The sequence below is a fragment of the Ursus arctos genome, unplaced genomic scaffold (genome assembly GCF_023065955.2).
Source record: "Ursus arctos isolate Adak ecotype North America unplaced genomic scaffold, UrsArc2.0 scaffold_5, whole genome shotgun sequence".
Taxonomy (NCBI): Eukaryota; Metazoa; Chordata; class Mammalia; order Carnivora; family Ursidae; genus Ursus; species Ursus arctos.
The window spans coordinates 52,174,342-52,197,256 of NW_026623067.1; the positions used below are offsets into that span (position 1 = coordinate 52,174,342).

The 22,915-nt window shown below is 44.2% G+C and overlaps 1 protein-coding gene across 2 annotated transcripts in view; it reads left to right on the forward strand.

Moving 5' to 3' along the window:
* The first annotated feature begins 8,652 nt into the window (after positions 1–8,652).
* The window catches only part of RGS7BP (regulator of G protein signaling 7 binding protein), a 103,033-nt gene continuing 88,770 nt past the window's right edge, over positions 8,653–22,915 (forward strand). The window contains exons 1-2 of one of the 2 annotated variants that reach the window (XM_026498897.4): positions 8,653–9,535; positions 10,423–10,589. In XM_026498897.4, coding sequence (XP_026354682.2) covers positions 9,371–9,535; positions 10,423–10,589 — 332 coding nt within the window. In that variant the 5' untranslated portion in view covers positions 8,653–9,370. The remainder of the gene's footprint in view (positions 9,536–10,422; positions 10,590–22,915) is intronic. The other variant, XM_057307280.1, reaches the window with a different exon arrangement.

A 22,915-nucleotide genomic window follows, 5' to 3' on the forward strand; every position in this document is an offset into this window, starting at 1 on the left:
GTACACAGCTGTGTAACAGAAGATCCACACAGCAGACCTCTAGGAAGGACTGTTTCTGGGGGAAACGGGATAGGACTGAGGCTAGGATGGCACTTGAAGGGGACTTTATCCTTTTCCGCACTATCTTTTTTTGCAATAAGGAAAAGTTATGTTTCTGTTAATTATGTAATTATTGGAGAGACGAGGACAGAGGGAAATGAAAAGGGAAGAGAGAGTGAGGGAGAGAGAGCAAGTGAAGTAACTGGCTCTGCAGACACAGCCTGTCCGCTGCAGCGCTCCTCTTACATGGGCTTCGGCGCACTTGGCAGGCCCTGAAGTGTCCTCAAAGGAACCACGTTGTGTCGGAAGGAGTGGCCACTGCAGACAGCCTGGTGGGGCCAGGAGAACAGTGGCTGAATCGTATCTCGATATGACCTGGAGCACGTCAGGTTTAGACCAGAGCCATGGTTGGCCAAAAAGAGGTCTCGTAGGGGCGCCTGGGTGGCACAGCACTTAAGCGTCTGCCTTCGGCTCAGGGCGTGATCCCGGCATTATGGGATCGAGCCCCACATCAGGCTCCTCCACTATGAGCCTGCTTCTTCCTCTCCCACTCCCCCTGCTTGTGTTCCCTCTCTCGCTTGCTGTCTCTATCTCTGTCAAATAAATAAATAAAATCTTTAAAAAAAAAAAAAAAAAGAGGTCTTGTTGACGGAAAGGTGGTTCCAGAAAAATCCATGGACAAGGCAGGCTCAACTTTGGCCAGAGGGTAATGTCCTGTGCACACGGAAGGCAGAAACAGCTCGACAGACTGAAAGCTGGATGCACCTTGCAGGGGTAACTGCCAATGAGTGTGTTCTTTCTGTGGGAGACTGAAATACCTGTTGCTTTTTACCTTAGCTAGTTCACACTGTTTTCTAGTCAGTTCTGTTATGAGGTAAAGCTCTCATCCTAAAAACATCTTAGATTTCTCCTCAGTTCTTAGTGACACCGTCAGATTCCTGATCCACCTGGATTATTCTAACAGCCGAACAAATGGTTTCACTCTCTCTTCATTACAATGCATCCTACCTACCACTACCAAATAATTTTCTTAAAGTATCACTTGCCTCTTATCAATTCACTTAATCAAGAAAGAGCAGTAATTCTCTTTTGCCCACAGTCTATCCCAACACACTGTCAGGATCAAACTCCTCTGTTTTGCTCTACGAGTTCTTAGGAATGTGAACCCTGTCACACTTACCCACCAGGAACTCCCTCTCTGCCCATAACCTGAATCTTTGCTTCCTCAGATCACTGGAAGACAGCCTCCAAGTCCACTCCTTCGAAAGTCTACAACGTCAGTGGGAGACCTCAGAGTAGTTCCTTAGTGTTTCTTCTTCTCAAAGTGGCCTAAAGCCATGCACATCATTGTCATTCAGAGAAAATCATTTTCTCTGCTTCCCACCTACTATCCTCCTTCCTTTCTTGAACCAAAGGACTTGAGCCATTGATCCTGCCTCCGTGACCGGAACCCTATCACTTTCACGCTAGCCCGTCTTCCTTTTCTTCAATTCAGCTCAGGCTTTTCATGCACTCCCCTCTTGTGCCTTTGCTGCTGCTATTAGCCAACTCCTGGACAGCTCTCCCCACTCCTCCCTCTATCCAGATCCTACACATACCTCCATCAGGCTGCATCTCTCTCTGCTGTAGCCTGTTCTAGCAACTTCAGCCTACAGAGGTTGATCCCATCTCTAAATTCCTGCAGCACTCACATCCGAAAATAACACGAGTACGGATTTTACTGCGCTTCATTATTTCATGCGTGCATGTGTTCCTCTCCTCAGTTTAAGTACCTGAGAGGGAAGAACCGTTATCTTTGATTTTATTGTATTGTCCACAGTCAACATGGTGCCTTGTTCACAGTGAGTAACTACGATGACAGCATAATTTAACGCATCATATACTTGAGCACAATTACCTTTTACGGATTATATTACTCAGAACTCTTTTGGTTGCATACTGTGGTAACTCCGATCAAACCAACTTAGTTTAAAAGGGACTTGGTTCACCTAACTGAAATTATAGGTGTAAATTAACTTAAGGCCAAGTTAGATCCACACGCTCAAGTAATCTTAAAAATCGGTCTTTCTACAATGACATCCAAAAGAATAAAATACCTAGGAATAAATTTAACTGAGGTGGTGAAAGACCTGAACACTGACAACTTTAAGAAATTAAAGAAATTGAAGACACAGATAAATGGAAAGATACTGTGCTCATAGATTAGAAGAATTAATACCGTGATAATGTCCATACTCCCCAAAGCGATCTACAGATTCAGTGCAATCTCTATCAAAATTCCAATGGCATTTTTCACAGAAATAGAACAAAGAGACTCCCAATAACCCAAGCAATCTGGGAAAAGAAGAAGAAAGCTGGAAGCATCACACACCCTGATTTCAAACTATATTACACAGATATCATAATCAAAGCAGTATGGCATTGGCATAAAAATAGGCTCATAGATCAAAGGAACCCAGATCAGTAGAGAACCCAGAAATTAGCACACGCATATATGAACAATTTATTTACAACAAAGGAGCCAAGAATATACAATGGGGACAGGGCAGTCTCTTCAATAAATGGTGTGAGGAAAAATGAACAGCCTCATGCAAAAGAATGAAACCAGACCCCTAACTTACACCATACTTAAACATGAACTCAAAATGGATTGAAAACTTTAATGGAAGACCTAAAACCACAAAACTCCTCCCAGAAAACATAGACGACTAGCTCCTTGACATTGGTCTTAGCAATGATATTTTGGATTTGACACCAAAAGCGAAGGCAACAAAAGTGAAAACAAACAAGTAGGACTACATCAAACTAAAAAGCTTCTGCACAGCAAAGGAAATCATCAACGAAATGAAAAGGTAACCTAGCGAATGGGAGAAAATATTTGCTGACCATCTATGTGATAAGAGGTTATTATCCAGTATATATATAAAGAACTCCTACAACTCAATAGCAAAAAAAAAAAAAAAATCGTATTAAAAATTGGGCAGTGGATCTAAATAGACATTTTTCCAAAGAAGACAGACAGATTGACCAATAGGTATATGAAAAGGTGCTCAACATCAGTAATCATCAGGGTAAATGCAAATTAAAACCACAAACAGATATCCCCTCACACCCGTTAGAATGGGTATTTTTCAAAGGACAAGAAATAACAAGTGTTGGTAAGGATGTGGAGAAAAGTGAACCCTCAGACACTATTGGTAGGAATGTAAATTGGTACGGCCACCATGGAAAACAGTGGGGGAGAATCCTCAAAAAATTAAAAATAGAACTCCTATATAATCCAGCAATTCCCTTCCAGGGAATTTCATTTCCTGAAGAAAAGAATAACTCAAAAAATTATAAGCACTGGGGAGCCTGGCTGGCTCAGTCAGTAGAGCATGTGACTTTTGACCTCAGGGTTTTGAGTTGAAGCTCTACATTGGGTGTAGAGCCTACTTAAAATTTTTTAATTAAATTTAAAAATAAATTAAAAAGATATATGCACCCACATATTCACTACAGCATTCTTCACAATATCATGATACACAACCTTAGTATCTGTCGTAAACGAATGAATAAAGAAAATGTCACACACACACACACACACACACACACACACACACAAAACCATGGAATAATATTTAGCCATAAAAAAGGAAATCTTGCCACTTGCCACAACATGGATGGACCAAAAGGGCATTATGCTAAAGGAAGTGAGACAGAAAGATAAATGTGTGATCTGACGTGTGGAATCCAAAAAGAGGTAAAGAAAAAATCGAGCTCAAAGATACAGAGAACAGATTGGTGGTTGCAAGAGGCATGGGGTGGGAGTGGGCCAAATGGGTGATGGTAGTCAAAAGGTGCCAAATTCCAGTTATAACATAAATAAGTTATGGTGACATTATGTCCAGCATGGCAAATAGAGTTAAAATCACACTGCATGTGTGAAAGTTAATGGAAGGAAATCTCAAAAGTTCTCAGCACAAGAAAAATAGTTCTGCAACTACGTATGCTGATGATATCAACTCTTAACTGTGGTGATCATTTTGTAATACACTTGACCCTTGAACAACTCGGGGATTAGGGGTGCCTGTCCTCACGTAGTCAAACGTCCACGTGTAACTTCTGACCTCCCCAGAACTACTACTAATAGCCTACTGTCGACCAGAAACCTTACTGATAACATGGTAGTCATTTATTTAATACATATTTTGTAAGTTGTATTATTTACTGTATTCTTATAAAGCTAGAGAAAAGAAAATATTAAGAAAATCTTGAGAAAATACATCTCTAGTACTATATTGCATTTACCAAAAAAATCCATGTGTAAGCGGACCCATGAAGTTCAAACTCATTTTGTTGAAGGGTCAAGTGTTCATACAAATATGGAATCAGTAAGTTGTACTCCTGAACCTGATACAATGTTATATGTCAATTATCCCTTGGGAAAAAAAAAAAAAAAAAAAAAAGACTTTCTCCATCTCTCCATTTTGTTTTCTTCTGAGTTGGCTCTCAGGCAGTCTGTTGACCACAAGTGACAAAGGCTGCCACCAGAAACTCCAGGCTTTCATCTCATCACTCTAGAAACCCAACAGAAAGAAACAATGAGGTCGAAATATGAAATTACCAAAAACGGTTGACTGATGGTAATTTCATATGTTTCAGCCTAAGAGTTCCAGAGTCCCCAAGGCCTCAAGTTCACTGGCTCAGCTTCAGTCTCCTGCCCACTATTATCCAATCACTGTGGCCACTAGTATAGACCACTCTTTTTGACCACGTTCGAGCCATGTGCCCATTCATGAGCCATGTCATAAGAAATGAGGTGAAGCTGATTCCTCAAAGAAAACTTAAGGTGCTATTGTCAGAAAAGGGGAAATAAAAACAGAAGAGGCCCATCAGATGCCCACTGTGCACCAAATAGACACGAAATGTGTCAATTTACCAGGAAGGTAATGAAGACTCACTTCAGCGAACCTCACCTGCACAGGCTTTTCCAAAACCATGTATCTAATTTTGTATTTACATTGTTCAATTCTTTTTATTTACTTTTTTTCTTACAAGTGAGTTCTTTGCACTCCGATCCAAGCACAGATCCCATAGAGATTTGTCATCTACACGATGGTACAGTAACCAATGCAAAATACGCTTTATTTCACATACAAAACAACATGGCAGGATTCTTTTTCTTTAAAAGGGGGCATCCAAATTATATAAGCTTTAGAAGCAACAGAACGTGGAAGTACAACTCGTAAAAATACTCAAACATATTTTTGAAACTAGTAAGTATGTATTCCCAGTATACTGTACTTCCTTCTGCTTTTAGTGGAAATAAACCATTTAGTAGGTAGTTTATTCTCTAAGTTCTTCTCAATAACTCAATCTCTTTTGACACTAACAGAAAATAACCTGATCATTCCCTTCAAATCTCCCCAACTTCTCAGAGCTCAGCATCTGTATGAATATTTCTTTGCCTGGGTCACAGACCAACACAAATAGGGCCCTTTTTCATTTTTGCCTCACCTTGAACTTCCCTCCCAGATGAAACCTGCCTCCCGGTATCTCTGATCATGAGAAACCAAACCCATTTGAAAGGGGGGGGGGGGGTCTCACTGTGGCTCCTTACAGCACCAACTTGAAGAAACTTAACAGACACTCATATTCACTCTAAACTTACATTTATTTTTAAAAATTGCAAATCGAAATGAATTCTCTGAAATTACCAGAGAATATGGAATGTAAGGTGGATCTTATATTGGCGTGAATCTAGGATAGGAGATGGGGTCAAAGCAAATAAACCCGCAGAGGACCCATGATTAGGGCTGTGCCAAAATCAGGTCTGGACAACCAGAAAATGTGCCCTTGTTACTGGGATTTCCAACTGCACTTTACCCTTCTATTTGGCAGTCAGACAGCCCCAGGAATGTAAATTCATGCTGTTCTGAGTGTGGGGGAAGGTGAGGGAACTAAGCCTGCCTGCTGCTATTCTGATTACAGCATTTGTCCCTGGGAGAGACAGCTCTGGCACTGATGCGACTTCTCTTCCTTCTCAGCAAAATGGCTTGGGCTGTGTATCAGGGAAGGCCAAGGGGCACCTACAAATGACAATTTCCGCTTAGTCCCCCAGCCGGTTTCCGAACCTATAGTCCTTCGGATGTGGCATTGAGTTTGAACCCATTTTTTTCCCTCCCCCCACCTCCTTCAAGAAATATGGCTAGAAACCGGGCAGCACAATTATGTTGCCTTTTTTCTTTTAATTTGTTGAAACTGTCTCTAGGCAGAAGAAGGGGGGAGTCGAAACCAGATGGCTGTAGTTGGAGTAGAAGCCTACTACTGAGACGCTCAAATCTGGTGGGAGCCACTATTGCCCTGCAGGGAAAGGGATGAAATAAGAGTAGTGGCAAAAGATTTCCAGAAGACTGACCACCGTTATCCTCTGACCACATCCATGTAAAACGAAATCTCTTTTCCTTTAATTCTCCAAAGCACTACCAACCTGGGGTTAAAACAGACTTTAACTTTGGGGGGCGGGGGGAGGGTTAGTTACTTGTTATGAAAGGGGTTATATCACTGGGACTTCAACAGTTTACAAATGAGTATTATCCATTCTTCCTTAAGGCCCCTTAGGCTGCCTGTATCTTCTTCGTCAGCATCCTCATCACTCACCAAATGCTAGCAAATCTCACTCAATCACCTGATGTGTTCCTCAACTTCTCCCTGCACTCAGACAAAACTGAGACTGAGGAAAGAGGAATAGTCGGAGACTTCAGTAAGAGTTATCTTCTTTTATCTTTCAACGTTTGGGGAGACTGCCAACAGAAGAGCTCCCCACCCTGGTCTCCAAGTCATCCAGCATCTGGAGGGAGGGGAGCACATCAAGGTCAACATGGGGGCTAATGCCTCCTTCTTCCCACTCTTAGGGAAAACGGATTCTCAGTCTTTTGTAAAATACTAGGCAAATAATACTAGGCAAAAACTGAGTATCCATTCAGATGTCCACCTGTTAGGGTTTTTTTCCTCCCCAGTGTCTCCTTCAGCACTACTTCTTCAACGCTCCAGAACCAACTGGGTGCTCTACAATTCATCTCCATCCTGCCACTAACCGCCTGGAGTTAGCATCACACTCCACGGTTTAAGGGCTCTGTCCCACAAGACTGCCCACACTTCAGAGACCAGTCACAAGTACCAAGTCCCCGGATTACCCACACTCTGGTCACACCTGACACCAATTCAGGGGTTCCCACAAATCCCCCTGAGATTGCATAATTTGTCAGGATGACTCAAAGAACTTGGGAAAGGGCTTTAGTTACCAGTTTACTACAAAGAATGCTATGAAGGAAAAGATGCCCAGGGCAAGGTATGGGGAGGGGGGCTGAGGAGCTTGCCACCTTCCCAGCCCCTCCACACCTTCAACAACCCAGAAGCTCCCCGAATCCCACTGTGCAGTGGTTTTTATGGAAGTTTCATGATGTAGATATGATTGATAAAGTTACTGGCTATTCATGATTACATCAATCTCTAGTCCTTCTCTTCAGAGAAGTTGGAGGTGGGACTGAGAGTTCCAAACCTCTAACCAATTCTTAGTCTTTCCTGGTGATAAAAGGCTCCTATCACCCTTATCACTCAGGAAATTCCAAGGGTTTTAGGAGCTCTGCAATAGAAACCTGGGACAAATACCAAGCATCTTTCTTATCCCACTCCTGTCTTGTTTAAAAAAAAAAAAAGAAAAAAAAGAAAAAGAAACAAAGAAAAGAAAATCCTAGAGACACCCCCCTTAAGGTGTTAGTCTTCCTATTTCTATTCCCTGTGTGTGTACTCTCGATGTCACCTTAAAAGAGTGACCTGGAACATCCGATTTGTTCTTCATGAGGCTTTTGGACACATAATTAGTTCCCCTGTGGTAGACCTCTTTATCTGTCCCCTCCAAATAAATCATTCATGAGAACAAACATTAGAGCAGAATACCAACTCCACCTCTCTTCTTCCACAAGAATCTTGGGATGTCACTGGTAAAAATGGACTTAAATGGCCCAGCAACTCACTCCCACCCTCCTTCACGCAGGCATCCCCTCCACTTTCCTGGACCACCCACCGATGTCCCATGAAGGAGAACTGGGCATTCTGAATGTCCAAGGGAGGCCTGGTGACTCTTACTTGTTGGGTCTCTAAGGGGAAACAGTCAGGGCGGGTCTGGACACTCTGGAACACAAGACCAAGAACTTTACTGGTGAAAATGGGAGGAGGACCAATCTGACTGAAGCCATCTGTGCGTTCTGCCCTACCCACTGCTAGCCCCCTCCCTGCATGCCCAACAAAGACAAAAAACCCAAAACCAAAACACAACTACACCAACACAGGCAAACAAAGCTTTCCTTTCAGGTCATCAAGAGATTTTCCTTTTGAATCAAAAACCTGGCTTGCTCCTAGGTTTGGGATTTGGTTGTCTGTGGCCCCCAGATGGTCTCAGATGGTAAAGGCCTTCAATGCACACAGGTTGATTTGAAATCCATGTTTGGGTCCCAGCATGTGGCAATGTGCTCCACTCTGATGACACTTTTCGTTTCTAAGAATAGCGCAGATGAAGTAATATTGCAACTGACGTTCCCGGGGATTTGATTGGGTAAGTGCATAAACTGTGGAGGGAGAAGGGGGGGGGGTTCTCTGGACGGATCACATTAGTATTCCCGTCCTATCAATGTGCGGGGCAGCGCACAACGTCAGGCGGACCGATTCCCTGCGTCTGCCAGTCCCGCCACGGATTCATTTGGGATCCTCAAACAGATGAGCCCGTAGAGACGGGGGATCAAGGCAGCCTATTAGAGCCGATTGCCTGCTTCGGGGACTGCCAGCCCTTCTAGGCCTGGCGACGGGGGAGGGAGGGGAAAGACGACGGAGCGCCGCTGCGGGAAGACACTGAAGCAAGAGCGACACTCATACCCCCCCACCCCCACCTTACAGCGCAGGCTTTGAAAGCTGCTCCCCCATCTGAATGGAAACTCAGAACCGCCTGGCGGCGCGTTCCTTCTCGCCCAGCGTTGCAACCCATGCCGAGCGGAAGGTAGTGCGAGCCCGCGCCAGCGCCCAGCTCCCGGGACAGGGCCGGCAATGCTGCTGAGCAGAACTTGACCGAGCCCCTTCCTCGCTGCTCAGTGGAAGCGATGCTGCACGACACAGCCAGCGCTTCCCCGGCTCTCCTTCAAGCTGAAGGTTACCCACCCGCGCAGCCAGCCCCAACCCTGTGAGCGCCGCGCCTCGATTCCCGGCTCCGGCTGCTTGGCGGCGCGCAGGGCAACGACCGGGCCGCCCGCGCCGGGGCGCACTGCACCAGCGGCTTCGGCTTGGTGGATGTGTATGCATGAGTTCTGCACCGAATGGGCGCAAAAAGCGCCCCAGCCGGTCCACCCGCTCCTCGATCTTCCAGATCAGCAAGCCCCCGCTGCAGAGCGGGGATTGGGAGCGCAGGGGCAGCAACTCCGAGAGCGCCCACAAAACCCAACGAGCCCTGGACGACTGCAAGATGGTAGGTGAAAACTGCATTTTTTTTTTTTTTTTTTTGGAGAGGAGGTGGGGGAGTCTTGTATGTTAATCGTTTGCTTGACTGCCAGCCACTCCCCCACCCTCAGCTCCTCCATGCCGATCACGTGCACATGCACTATTTTTAAATCTGCAGTCCCCAGATTCGGGGTGACACCCGGGTCGTAATGTCCCCGCAAAGAAGTGCCACGGCAAGGGTCTTAGGGTCGGCAGCTGTAAGTCATGCCTCTACCCCCTTAGAGAACTGTGGATGCGAAAGACACGGTGAAGTGGCTTGCTCACCAGGGAGGGAGGGGATGGGAAGGTGGGGGTGCTGCTTTGTGGGGAGACAGCAGCAAATAAACCCAAACAGAGCACACGGGGCGCTGCAGAGGGGACGAAGGTTCCAGCGCAGAGGCTGTGGCCGGTCTTCCCATCAGGCTCCTGAGCCAGAGTCTCTGGTTCAGTGGTCTGACAGCAGGTGAACGGTTTCCCTATCGCAACCTATCTTTGGCCTTTCTCCCCCACGCAACTTAAAAACCTTATCTTAGCTATAGTAAAGGGGAGCAATATATGTGAGAGTTCCCAACATCAAGCTCTAGTGACCTGGGAGTGGCATATGCTCTTGCTCTTCAGAAACTGAGTCTGAGGGAGGGGGGTGGAGCGGGCGGGGGGAGCAGGTATGGAAATAGAGCTTCCAGGACAGGACTCCCCGATGAAAAAAACACTTGCCTTGGACAAAGAGAAACTTACCATCTTTGTGCCTTGATCTTTAAGCAATCTGTAGGCTCCTTAGCTGGAGACTTGTGGAGTTGTCTGAGGGGTCACTGAAAACCCATGTTCGTATACACCCAAATAGGAAACGTTCGTGAAAGAAATTCAATTCTTTTCCAGCTTGTCCAAGAGTTCAACACGCAAGTGGCCCTGTACCGAGAGTTGGTCATTTCTATCGGGGACGTCTCCATCAGCTGCCCCTCACTCCGGGCGGAAATGCACAAGACAAGAACCAAAGGCTGTGAAATGGCTCGTCAGGCACACCAAAAACTTGCTGCCATCTCGGGGTAGGAGACTCTTGGCATTATTTGATCATTCATATACGTGATGCATGGATGCGGACAGTTATTTAAAGTGGTCAAGACCTCAGAAGTGATCTCTGCAAATCTGGGGTTTTAACTGATCACCCTGAGATCAGGATTCTTTTGAGAGCTATAGACAAACTAACTAGATGCAAATTACAATCTGAAGGTTGTGTGATTCTTGAATATACATATATTCAAGCTTTGGGTCATTAAGTGATTTTTTTTTTTAATTAACTTGCAATATGCTGCCCACATATTGGGACTCGGGGTTTCCGATTTTTTCCAGAATGTGTGGCTGTCAAAATGAAGTGAAGTCATCACACCTCAAGATTATTTGTCATCTGCTGCTAACATCTACTGCATAAAAGTCCAGTTCAGTAGAGAGAAAATCTTTGCTAAATCCTAGATTTACTAAACTATTTATACCATGAGATAAATTCCTGTGATACCATTTAAAATAAAATCCCTAAAATAAAGTCTTGGATATAAATTACTCTCCTTACTGTAGTGGATGAAAGGAAAGTTTTAACAGAAGAAAATTTCCGTGAAGACTGGGGAAATTCACAAATCCATCTAAACCTAAGCTGTTCACGTGCCCCTCCCCATTATTTTTATTTCTTGTTATCACGCTTATGAATCCCCAGTCCTACTTTAGGTGCTAATACAGTGAGCGAAAACTTCTCTTCTGAGACCCCATCTTCTACTTCCTGATGTCTCAATCTCAGGAAAGAAGTTAGTCATGAATTTTGTCAAGTTACTATACTCAAATAAGAACATAGAGGAAGGAAACACAGGAATCCTTAAAGAAATACACTAAGTGTTTGATTCCATTTGGATATAGCCTTTTGTCTGTTTTCTGTGTATGTCTGTATCACAATCGAAGTTCAAGTCTATCAGACTAACCTGATTATCTTGCAGATTGATCATGGGTAGAAATTATGTCTAATTTCTTCATTTGAAAGAATCACTCTTTGCTATCTTTAATGCCAATAATATGTATAAGGCCAATGATATGTATAGTGACTATTGGTATATATAGATTAGAAAGCCCTATGTTGCCTTTCTCAATAACTACACTTAACAAGTGGCATTTTATATCAAGAGTAAAGACATACTATCTAATGTCCTTGAAGTGAGACAGAGTTTATTACAAACCTATTGCTTTTGGTAGAAATATTTAGAAGCCTCAGCCTTTTTTGTTTTAATTGTTACACTGTGCCTAACAGGAAGTGAATGTGGGATTCCATCTAGGAGGTGCAAAGGGATTCAGTGTTCAAGGAACTTGGGAAAGAAATGCAGTTGTGATAAATCCCAGAGAAGAAGGGAGGTAAAACAATCAGAAACACATAGGGGAAAGGTGGTAGAATAAAAACTGTAGAAAAACAATGATTCAGAAGGGAAAACAGATATACAACAGGAAATGTTATGCCCAGAGCTAAAAAGTAGCATTTTTGTCAACTTTGTGTCCAAGACTCTATGATGGGGTTATATTCAGGACCCCTCTAAGGTGAAATTCAAATTGATGACAGGTGATAATCACAGAAGATAGACTGGAGAAGGAAACAAGGAGTTCAGTTTAGTCTGTGACACCCATGAAATTCAGGTTCTTCCAAAGTTTCAGGAAAGAAGGAGTCTGAAACTACTGGCTCAAAGTTGAGTTTTGAGGATTTGAGATGGATTTTATATACTCAGGGGTTGGTAACCCTTTGCTACTTACTTTTATGTTATCTGAGAGTTGATTTTGTTGGGAGCAGTTCTGTAAGACTTAGCGGGAAACTATATTCTTAGAGCCTTGATAAGGTAAGGCCAACTCTGTACAATGTTCTAGGACAGAATCTGAAACATTTCCTCCCTGAAATAATGAATACAATTTAACCTTCTTTCTTAAAAAAAAAAAAAAAAAAAAAATGACGGTATTATAACTGAAGGAAATCCCTTTAGCTTCCTACCATGTGGGTTTCATTAGGAAAAGATGTGATTCTCCTTGGTGGAATTTAGTCCCTGACATTGCTAGTTATATATTGGCTTTCATGTCAAGATGGTGGGAAAGCTGGTGGGGAGACTGTAGCATTCACCCTAAAATCTGAAGCAGGGTTAAGAAAAACAAAGGCTCCCGGGGAATGTAGGCACAAAGACTGGGTTTCTTGAGCACCCATCATTTGCCAGCACGATCTAGTTAACTCATAGAATAATCCTCCGAGGGAGAGATTGTTATCCTTATTTTTACAAATGGGGCTCAAAAAGGTTAAGGAACTTGCCCAAAGTTACACAACTAAAAAGTGGTATGACTTTGATTTGGCCCCACGTTGCATGCTTCTGAAATCCATGATCTTCCCTCTACATAATGCTGCCATTTTAAAAAGTATTATGTAAAAAAGGAATGAAATCTGAAAACACACTAACATATGGATGAATCACAAGGAGAGTATGCTAAATCAAAGACACCAGTCACAAAATGCCACACAGTCTACGATTCCTTTTACATGAAATGCTCAGAAAAAGCACATCTATGCACATCAGAAAGTCGATTAGTGGTTGCCTCGATCTGGGAGTGGGAACAGGGAGTCACTGCAAATGAGCTTGAGGTCACTTTTTGGGGGGATGGGAGTGTTCCAAAAGTGACTGTTTAACTATATAATTACTAAAAATCATTGAACTGCACGTTCAAAACGAAGTTATGATGTGTAAAATATAACTCAAGAAGTGCCCTGTAGAAAGGTATAATCACTATCACCACGAATAACACTTGGCCTTACTCTTTCCCACATACACAGCTTTTAGTGAAATGGGTAGGAGCTCTAGGGATGGGGAAACAGAACACTTGGCTCTCCGTGCATCCATCAGGATGCCGGCCTGACAGCTATCACCGAAACTCCAGTGCTTTGCTCTGAGTAGGAACATAGGTGGGGCAAAGGCAAGACTTGAAGCAATCAATGAAATGACTTATTTCTTAACCAGCACAGACCATTCCTCTCCTGTTTATCACCTGGCCTTGGGGCCAGAGGAGAGAGACTGGGTTGAAGGTAGACAGGGTCAAAAGAGAATGAAGCAAGATAAATAAAAAAGAGGAGAAAAGCCAATGAGCTGGGATTAAGCCACAGATGCTTAGACCCTCTTCATCCCTAAATGACGCCCTCAAGGAACGGTGACCACAAGAGAAAAAAACTCAGACTGTGTTTCTCACTGGCTGGCCCTGGGTAAGATGGCCGTCATCACAGATGTCATCATGACACCTTCTCGAACTGTGCCTGGATCAGCCAAAGTTGCAGCACAACCTTTTCTTTCGAAGGCAACTGTTGTCTTCTGAACAGAGCCAGCCAGGTGAATCCCCCCTCTCTCCTGCCTGGTTTGAGTGACCACGGTTACTGTCCCTGAACCTCACGTTGGTATTAAAGCTAAGAGGGGCCTCAGGGATCACTTGCTAGAATGGTCCCCAAACTTGTTTTAGCAGCAGAATCTTCCTTCCATCTAAATGTGGAAAGTCAGACTTAAAAAGCAGGTGGAAAGTGGCATTGCTGTGCCCTGCTTAGTGTGTCTGTGTGTGTGTGTGTGTGTGTGTGTACACATCAGGGGTAGGTGGCTACCAGGAGCCGTGACCTTGGACTTCCTTCCCAAAATAACTCCTGAGATACCTTTGAAGAATCCCTAGGGCTTCAGGGCCCAGAGTCTACTGATAGAGCACAGTTTCCTTGTTTTGTGTATTTGAGGAGATATAGAGGATTTCAAGCGACTTTAGAGACAACTTGGGCAAGTGTATGTGAACGCTTAGCATTGAGGCAGACCTGGGCGGGGAACCATCTTCTGTGACCTTGATGGAACTACTTCACTGAGTCTCAGTTCCCTCCTCTGTAAGCTAGTGGTCATGCTCCCCACGGGGTAGTTGAGACGATCTGTGGGGCCAAGTACATGACTCCCAGCCTCGAGAGGATACTCTGCCAGTCCGAGGCTGCTCTAAGACTGGAACCCATGCCAATCGCTCCCTGGTCTGGCGCCAGTTCGATCAAACACAGCATGTCCTGAGAATGAAGAGAAAAGAGCCCAGCGCGCACAGGCCAAGAACCACCCAGAGGAGCCGGTATCCTCCCGCAGACGCCGGGAGGTGATGCTGTGGCTGGTGGGCAGGGGGTTGGGATTCCTCTTCCTCCACGGCTGCTATGGTGCCTGGGCTGCCCTGCATCGCCTTCACACCACTACCTTCTGGCGGTGGCTGCTGACAAAGCGAACATGAGGTTTAAGCATGAAAATGTGAGAGGCAGTATCCAGTGATGAGCAAGAGCTCGGACTCTAAATCAGATTAGACTGGGATAAAATCCTGGCTTTACCACTTGCTAGGAATCCATGTGCACTGATAGGCATACTGCTTCGCAGCGTGCTAAAGGTCAGACAGGCACTCTGGTCCAAGTACACAGACTTTGCCTGGTTCAAATCTCAGCCCTGCCTTTCTGCGAATAGCGTAACCTTGGATAAAGGCAGATATTCTCCCTCCCTGCCTCAGTCTTCTCATCAGAAAAATGGGGTTAACAGCTAATGAGACTGAATCATACGGTATTGTAAGGACAGAGTAACTGAACATACATGAAGCACCCAGAAGACTGACTAGCACACAGTTCCACTATTAGAAATTCAGATTAGCGTTCGTAATAGTTATTCATAAGACATGCAAAATTCAGGACATCATGATACACTTATATGAAAAATAAATTTATCCATCAAATATTTTTCAAATACATACTTTGGTTGAAATAAATTTTTGTTTATCTTAGTTCCTTATATTATGTTTGGAGGAATTTTCTAGGTTGAGGCTTCCCAGATGGCTATCAAAAGGCTTTTCTTTCCTTCTTTTTTTTTTTTTTTTTTTTTGGAGGCATGAGTGGGGGAGAGGGGCAGGGGGAAAGAGAATCTCAAGTGGGCTCCACGCCCAGCGCAGAGCCCGACATGGGGCTCGATCCCACAACCCTAAGATCATGACCTGAGCCAAAACCAAGAGTCAGATGCCCAACTGACTGAGCCACCCAGGCGCCCCAAGGCTTCTTCATTAATACCTTAAAAATATGGATATGTGAGGGTTCAAAAGTAGTTTAGAAAGATTTTCTTTGTATAAGTCAAACTCCATTCCTCATAAATTACGTTCTATTTATAAAGTTTTTGGGCCTTGCGTTGGTACCGGCTGTGTGACACTGGAAAAGTCCGTTAAATTCTCTGTACACCTCAGTGAAAGGGCTGAACGGAATGACCTGAGTCTTTGGCTCTGTAGTTCCAGTGTTCTACGTTAATTCAGGGGGAACCACACAGACTTCATTTACAGAACTAATCTATAAAAAATAAAATAAAGAGAAGCATCATGCATGAAGTTTGATGACGGAATTCCAGAGATAATTTGTTGAGATGTGAACACACTATGATCACAAGAAGAATCTTAATTTCCTAATGGGTTCTGGAAACAATATAATGTATATCATAGAGATTCATACCCAGAGATTTCAGATTTTTCCCTCTAGCAATTAGTTTCCTGACCAACCATGCCTCGTTCACTCTTCTTTCTGCTTCCATCTCTCCTCCTGTTTTTTCTTTTTTTTTTCTTTTTGGTCTGTTTTAGTTTTGACTCCTATTTGACTTTTCTGCCCCATTTTTTCCAGTCCCACTTTTAGCTGGTTCTTATTTGTTCCTTGTTCTGTTTGCCAGGAAGTCAGGAGAGCAGGGAGAGGGAGAATTCAGATTCGCAGCTCACTCAGTAATGCTTCCTTTCCACACTGGAGCTGAGACAGCAGCCAGGACGTGGGGTGGGAGAGTATGGAAGTGCTTGGTGAGCCTGGAGGCAGCCCTCACAGCTTTCTTAATCCACATGACGGAGGAGGCCTCATTAGTACAAGAGGCCCGGTTGGCAGGCCTGCCACGTCACCCACTCTGTCCTGTATGTTTCCTTTCTATTACAGGTGTTTTTGCTTTAAAACTGTTAGCTCTCACTGGTCAAATAATGAAAGGGGAGTTATACATGCTATCCATCAAAGGGAAGGACGGGAGAACAATTCTGTATCAGTGCGCTGGGGCTACCGTAACAAAGTACCCCACAGTGGGTGGCTTAAACATCACAAAGTTCTTGTCTCACAGAAGGACGCTACATATCCCAAGATCAAGGTGTGGGGAGGGTTGGTTCCTTCTGAGGGTTAGGAGGAAGAGTCTGTTTCTCTCTTCTAGCTTCTGGTGGTTTGCTGACAATCCTGGTTGTTCCTTGACTTGTTGAAGCATCTCTGACTTCATCTTCATACATCCTTCTCCCTGTGTATGTGTGGGGGTCCAGATTTTTGTCTCTTTATAAGGAAACCAGTCATACTGGATGAGGGGGCCTAACCTAGTCCAGTACGACCTCATGCTAACAGAACTAATTATATCTGCAACAACGTATTTCCAACTAAGATCTCATTCTGAGGGACTGAGACTTGGGACTTCAGCATATGAATTTGGGGCTGAGGAGACATAAGTCAACCCAGAACAAACTCCCTTGACCCATCTGTAGGAGAATGAACGCTGTGGGTTGTTTGGGCCCAGTGGGAATGGGGGTAGAGCTCAGCCCAGCACTTTGTACATTCTGTCAACACTTCCACACAGAGACTGGGACTGCCCAGTGCCCCGTGCTTTATCATTTGCAGGACTTTATTTTAGCTCATATAAGGGGTGGGGTTTGTGACCAAGGACTAGATGGCTTTCTGTATGAAATGAATGTGATCACAAAGGTACTGAATCCCCAACGTGGTCAGCGCTTGGCTCTAATCAATTTAACTACTAGTGTGTAAACATGGAACATAAAGGTGGAACAAAAATCCAGCTGCAGGAGAGAATATTTGGGGGGGGGGGGGAGAATAGGAGAGCCATGTGACAGTCCCGTACGCGGTGCTCACTTCTCTCATCCACATGGCTAGAACTGGGTAGGTGCTGGTGGTCCCTCAGGGGTACTAATACTATTGCTTAAGAACCATAAGCAACCAACACAGTACTGACTCAGACCAAATTAAAGAACAATGCTATTATTAGCCACAAAATGACAGGTGATATGCGATCTAGACAAGGGCTTTCCCGTTGCCTGTTGAATTTAGCTTTTTATGCTTTGAATAGATCTGACCTTCACCCTGCTAGAGCCTTCTTAACAAATGCTCCAGTCAGAGAGAAAATTAAACTAAAATGAACTTTAGGAAAATTTATTGGCATTTTATTATTTAGATGGTGAAGTACAAGAGAGCGAGGCTATGTTTCGTTCAAGCTTGCACCCCGAGTGGCAAGTCAGTGAGGACACGTCCGTTTTGTGCGTTCACCACCTTTATTTGGTCCTGTAAAACCTATTCTGACAGAGACTTCAGTAAGAACTGCTCAGGTGGGTTAGCTCACATGTTATGACTTGTCTATTGCTTTGGACCATTATTTCTTTCTGATTTGTAACAGGAAAACCAGTATGTTGTTTTCAAACAACAGAAGACTTAAAAAGAGAAAAAAAAAAAGACGACTTAAAAAGCACATCTAAGGTGCACCTGGGTGGCTCAGTTGGTTAAGCGTCTGCCTTTGGCTCAGCTCATGATCTCAGGGTGCTGGGATCGAGCCCCACGTCAGGCTCCCTGCTCAGTGGGGTGTCTGCTTCTCCCTCTGCCCTTCCCTCCTTCATTCTCTCTCTCTCAAATAAATAAATAAATTCGTTAAAAAAATTTAAAAAAACACAACTAAGCAATTTCTGAGGCATAGGTGTTCGTTATTACAGGGGATCAGCGGGCAGGGTGCATTTTAAGATAACTCAAATTATGTTTAAAATTATTTGATAAAATATCACCCCGTAACATCTGTCTGCTCAGTGGGTATTGAATAGTGAACTAATGATTTTCCACTAGGATCACCTTTAAAAGGCGTTCTTTAAATTTTCAGCGCTTGAAAGTTTAATCGCGTCTCTTCTAAAAGGATATCCACATAAAGCACAGCTCGAGAGCAGTAACTATATTCATTTATTTCTTCTGCTCTACAAGACAGGACTTTTAAAAAGCCACAGGAAGAACATTTAACTGCTTGTCTATAGACATATATGCACATATGTATATTGCTTGTCTCTATATATGTATTTATATATAAACAAATACTAAAATTTGTGAAATAGACTCTTGTTAGCATAAAGTGTCTGAGCCTTTAAACGGAAGAGCTGATTTAGCAAAGAAAGCTTCCCCCGTCAGGTTAACAAAAACCAACTTAACATTTGCAGCTGTAAGGAAACTAATCCTCTACACCGATTTCACTGAGCGGCGCAAAAGGGGAAAAATGGACGAACCCAGAAATCGAACCCCTAGTGTATACTCTAGTCACTAAGAATAAGTCAGTCAGTAAACAATAAATCCCCTCACCCCGACTCTGTCAGTCAGCAAACTCTACGAGGTCTTATCTTCTTCAGTGTGCACTCTTTCTCCTTTCCTCCCCATGTCTGAGGTCACTGCCTTGCTCACAGATGGTCCCCCCAGGCCATCAAGCACTGCACTATCTCCCAGTTGGTCTCCGCACCGTCAGTCTCTCACCTCTTCTTTTCAATTTATTCACTAGTTCTAGAACTAATCCTCCTGTAATTTTCCTCTGATCTTGCCACTTCTTGGCCTTTAAACTTCAAGCCATTGCCCATTACCTAAAGCAGTGTTTCTTCAGACATGGTGCTCCCTGGATTGGCTGTCTCAGAATCACGTGATGTGCCCTCACATCGAAAAATGCAAAATCTCTGGAGAGTGAGGGGTGGAAATTCCAGTGTTTAACAAGTACCACCCCATCCCTCCAGGGGATTCTTGAACACGCTCAATATGAGGCCTGTCGGCCTAAAGCAGTGATTCTCGACTTGGGCAACACACCAGAATCACCTGGGAAGCTTTAAAAAAATTGCTGATGCATGAAGTCCATCCCTAGAGTTTTTGATTTAAACTATCTGGGATGCAGCCTGGGCATTGAGATTTTTTTTTAAAGCTTCCCAAGTGGGCATCTGTATCAAAGTGGCTTATACGGGGCTACATTTAACAAAAAATTCAAAGAAGCAGTTGCTTAATGACACCAGTGTTTCTTCCCTCAAGAAGAGGAGCCCCAGAATGAGAATTCAGCACTGGCGCAGTGGCTCCCTGACATCGTTGCTCTGTTGCCCATTCTTAGCATATCCTTTCCACCCTCAACCTGACTTGATGATGCAAGATTATGACGGGAGCTCCAGCCAGCAGTCCAAATTCCAGACTAGGGGAAAGGATGAAGGGGGAAAAGGCCACACTTCCCAGCTGGGTCGGCCCTTTTTAAGTAAACCCAAACCAAACTTCTTCCAGAACTGCATCACGTGGTCACACCTAACTAGAGAGGAGACTGGGAAGGGTAGTCTTCTCTGACTGACACCTTAACTAGAAAGCAAAGGGAGAGAATGGGTACCGGACAATAACGGACTCTGTCGGCCGCAGCACCCAGCCTGTATTCCTGGGCTCTTCTCTTACCATCTGACTTGTCAACTCTTCGGTTACTCAGACTGATCAACTTCTCGTTCCCTAAAAGTATATAACGGATGCTCCCATCCTATTAGTCTACATCTGTGGGTTCTCTCTATAAAAGTCTACCCTTCAGCCATTGTTTTTAAAGATTTATTTATTTATTTATTTATTTGACACAGAGACAGAGAGAGAGACAGCAAGGGAGAGGGAGAAGCAGGCTCCCAGCTGAGCCGGGAGCCCAATGTAGGGCTCAACCCCAGGACCCTGGGATCATGACCTGAGCAGAAGGCAGACGCTTAACCAATGGAGCCACCCAGGCGCCCCAACCCTTCAGCCATTAAAAGAGATCATTTACTCTCCTGAATGTCAAGGTCTTATGTGTTGTCTCCTCATAGCCCACCATACCCCTCACACAGAAATCCAATAGAGAAGGAAGAGCCCCAAAGGGATTAACAAGCCTCCACCGCTTTCAGTGGATCTAGGGAAAAGATAAGAGGTGCAGGAACCGCGTGGAAAGGCAGGAAGTTAGACAAGGTACTTTGAAAGGGGTTGAGTATAATCTCCAGACAGGATGTGAAGTGGGATAGGGCCTGCAGGAGTATAAGCAGTGGCACTCAAGAAATCAATTCAAAAATATCTACCTGAGATTGAGTGAGACTCTTTTTGGAACAATTTTAAAACTTCCTTTAATAAATCAAGGGAAGAATTTCATCAAGGAGTTAAAATCTAATGAGCTATTAAGAATAAAAGGCAGAGAGGCAGTGCTTTCTGGATATAAGGATAAGCTGCAAGACAACCATGATCAAAATTACAATAAGGTCATTAAGTAAAACTGAACTGGAAACTCGTCTCATATCAACTATGTTAGCTACAGCAGCTGGGTCCTAAAATGCATTTAACCTATTGTTTCCTAAATTATAAACCTATGCAACATAGGACAGTGTATTCTATGGGGAAATATATTCTTTTTGCAACTCTGGAAGTTTCCTCCCTGTCTGGGAAACTATTTATAGAGCACCCACCATATGCCACGTGCTTTTCTAGGTGGTGGAGATACAGCAGTTCTGAACAAAATAAAGAAGGTTCCTGCATTCTTAGCGAGGATGACCAAGAAGTGCTATGGGTCTGAATGTTTATGTTCCGGCACAATTCCTATGTTGAAAACCTAATGCCCAAAGTTATAGTATTGGCAGGGAGGGCCTTCGGGTGGCGCTCAAGCCATGAGAGGGAAGCCTCCATGAATGGGATTAGGGCACTTATAAAAGGGGCTCCAAAAAGATCCCTCACTCTGAGGACACAGCAAGAAAGCACCAGCTATGAACCACGCAGAGAGCCCTCACCAAACATGACCAGGTGGTGCCTTGGTCTTGGCCCAACTTCCAGACCGATGAGCAATACATTTCTGTTGTTGCAAGCCACCCAGTCAGTCCATAGTGTTTTCTTATAGCAGCCTGAATGCAGTGACAAAAAACTAACAGGCAAAAGAGAGTGCAATTCAGAGGGTGATAAATGCAGTGAAGAAAACAGAATATGATTAAAGAATGATGGATGGCTGTGGGTAGTTATTTTAAGATGGGGTTTTCAGAGAGGGCCCCCCCCCCAGAAGGTGACATTCTAACCTAGTATCTGACCTTGAGAAGGTGCCAGTCAGGTGATGATCTGTGAGAAAAGAACTTCAGCCAGAGGGAAGAGCAAATGTAAAGGTCCAAAGATAAACTGACCTAGTCCTGTATAAGTAAAAAAAAAAAAAAAAAAAAAAAAAAAAAAAAAAAAATGAAAGAAAGAAAACTATCAGTTTGGAATTGTCTTCGGCTGCAAGTAACAAAGATTGGATTTCAGTGACTTAAACACGGAAGAGTTTATTTTCTCACGTCATTAAAAACTCAAGGGTAGGGGGGTGCCTGGGTGGCACAGCAGTTGGGCGTCTGCCTTCGGCTCAGGGCGTGATCCTGGCATTATGGGATCGAGCCCCACATCAGACTCCTCTGCTGGGAGCCTGCCTTCTTCCTCTCCCACTCCCCCGCTTGTGTTCCCTCTCTGGCTGGCTGTCTCTCTGTCAAATAAATAAATAAAATCTTAAAAAAAAAACAAAAAAACTCAAGGGTAGGGGATAGTAAGCATCCGTTCATGATTCAAAGATATCAGGTATGAGATGTGAGAGGTCCCAAGGTCCCAAGACTGCTGCTCCAGCTCTAGAAATTGTGTCTATGTTCCCAGCAGGGAGCAAAAGGCAAGGACATAAGATAATTAAGTACATCCCTTTCTGAAGGACTTTCTCAGAAGCCTCACACAGAACTTCTATGAACAGGTCATTGGCCAGGACCAGGTCATGTGGATCTCCCGACCACAAGTTTCATGATCTGACTCACACAACATCCCTCACCATACTAACTGGCCAGTGAGGACAAAAATTTCCCATCTGTAAGCCAAAGTGACACTTCCTGAGGCCCAGGATGGGATCTTTAGCAAGACTGGGGATGGGTAGGGAGCCTGGACGTGAGACGTGGGGAAAGGGCTGCTACAGTGGGGAGAAAGAATGAGAGGCGATTCCTCGACATCTACCCACTCCTTTCTGCCCATTTTCTTCTTGGTTTGTTTGTTCACTCATTTATCTGTGAAATACTGAACACCTACTCTGGACCAGGCACTGTGCTATGTTCTGGGAATGTAAAGATAAATACAACACAGCCTCCGCCTTTGTGGAACGTAGGGCCTAGCACCTGGGCAGACACACACATGTAGACCACTGACTGCAGAACGGGGTCATCAGCGCCGCGATAGAAATATGCGGGTGATACGGGACAGGCATAAAGGAGGCAGCGATCAGCCCTGCTC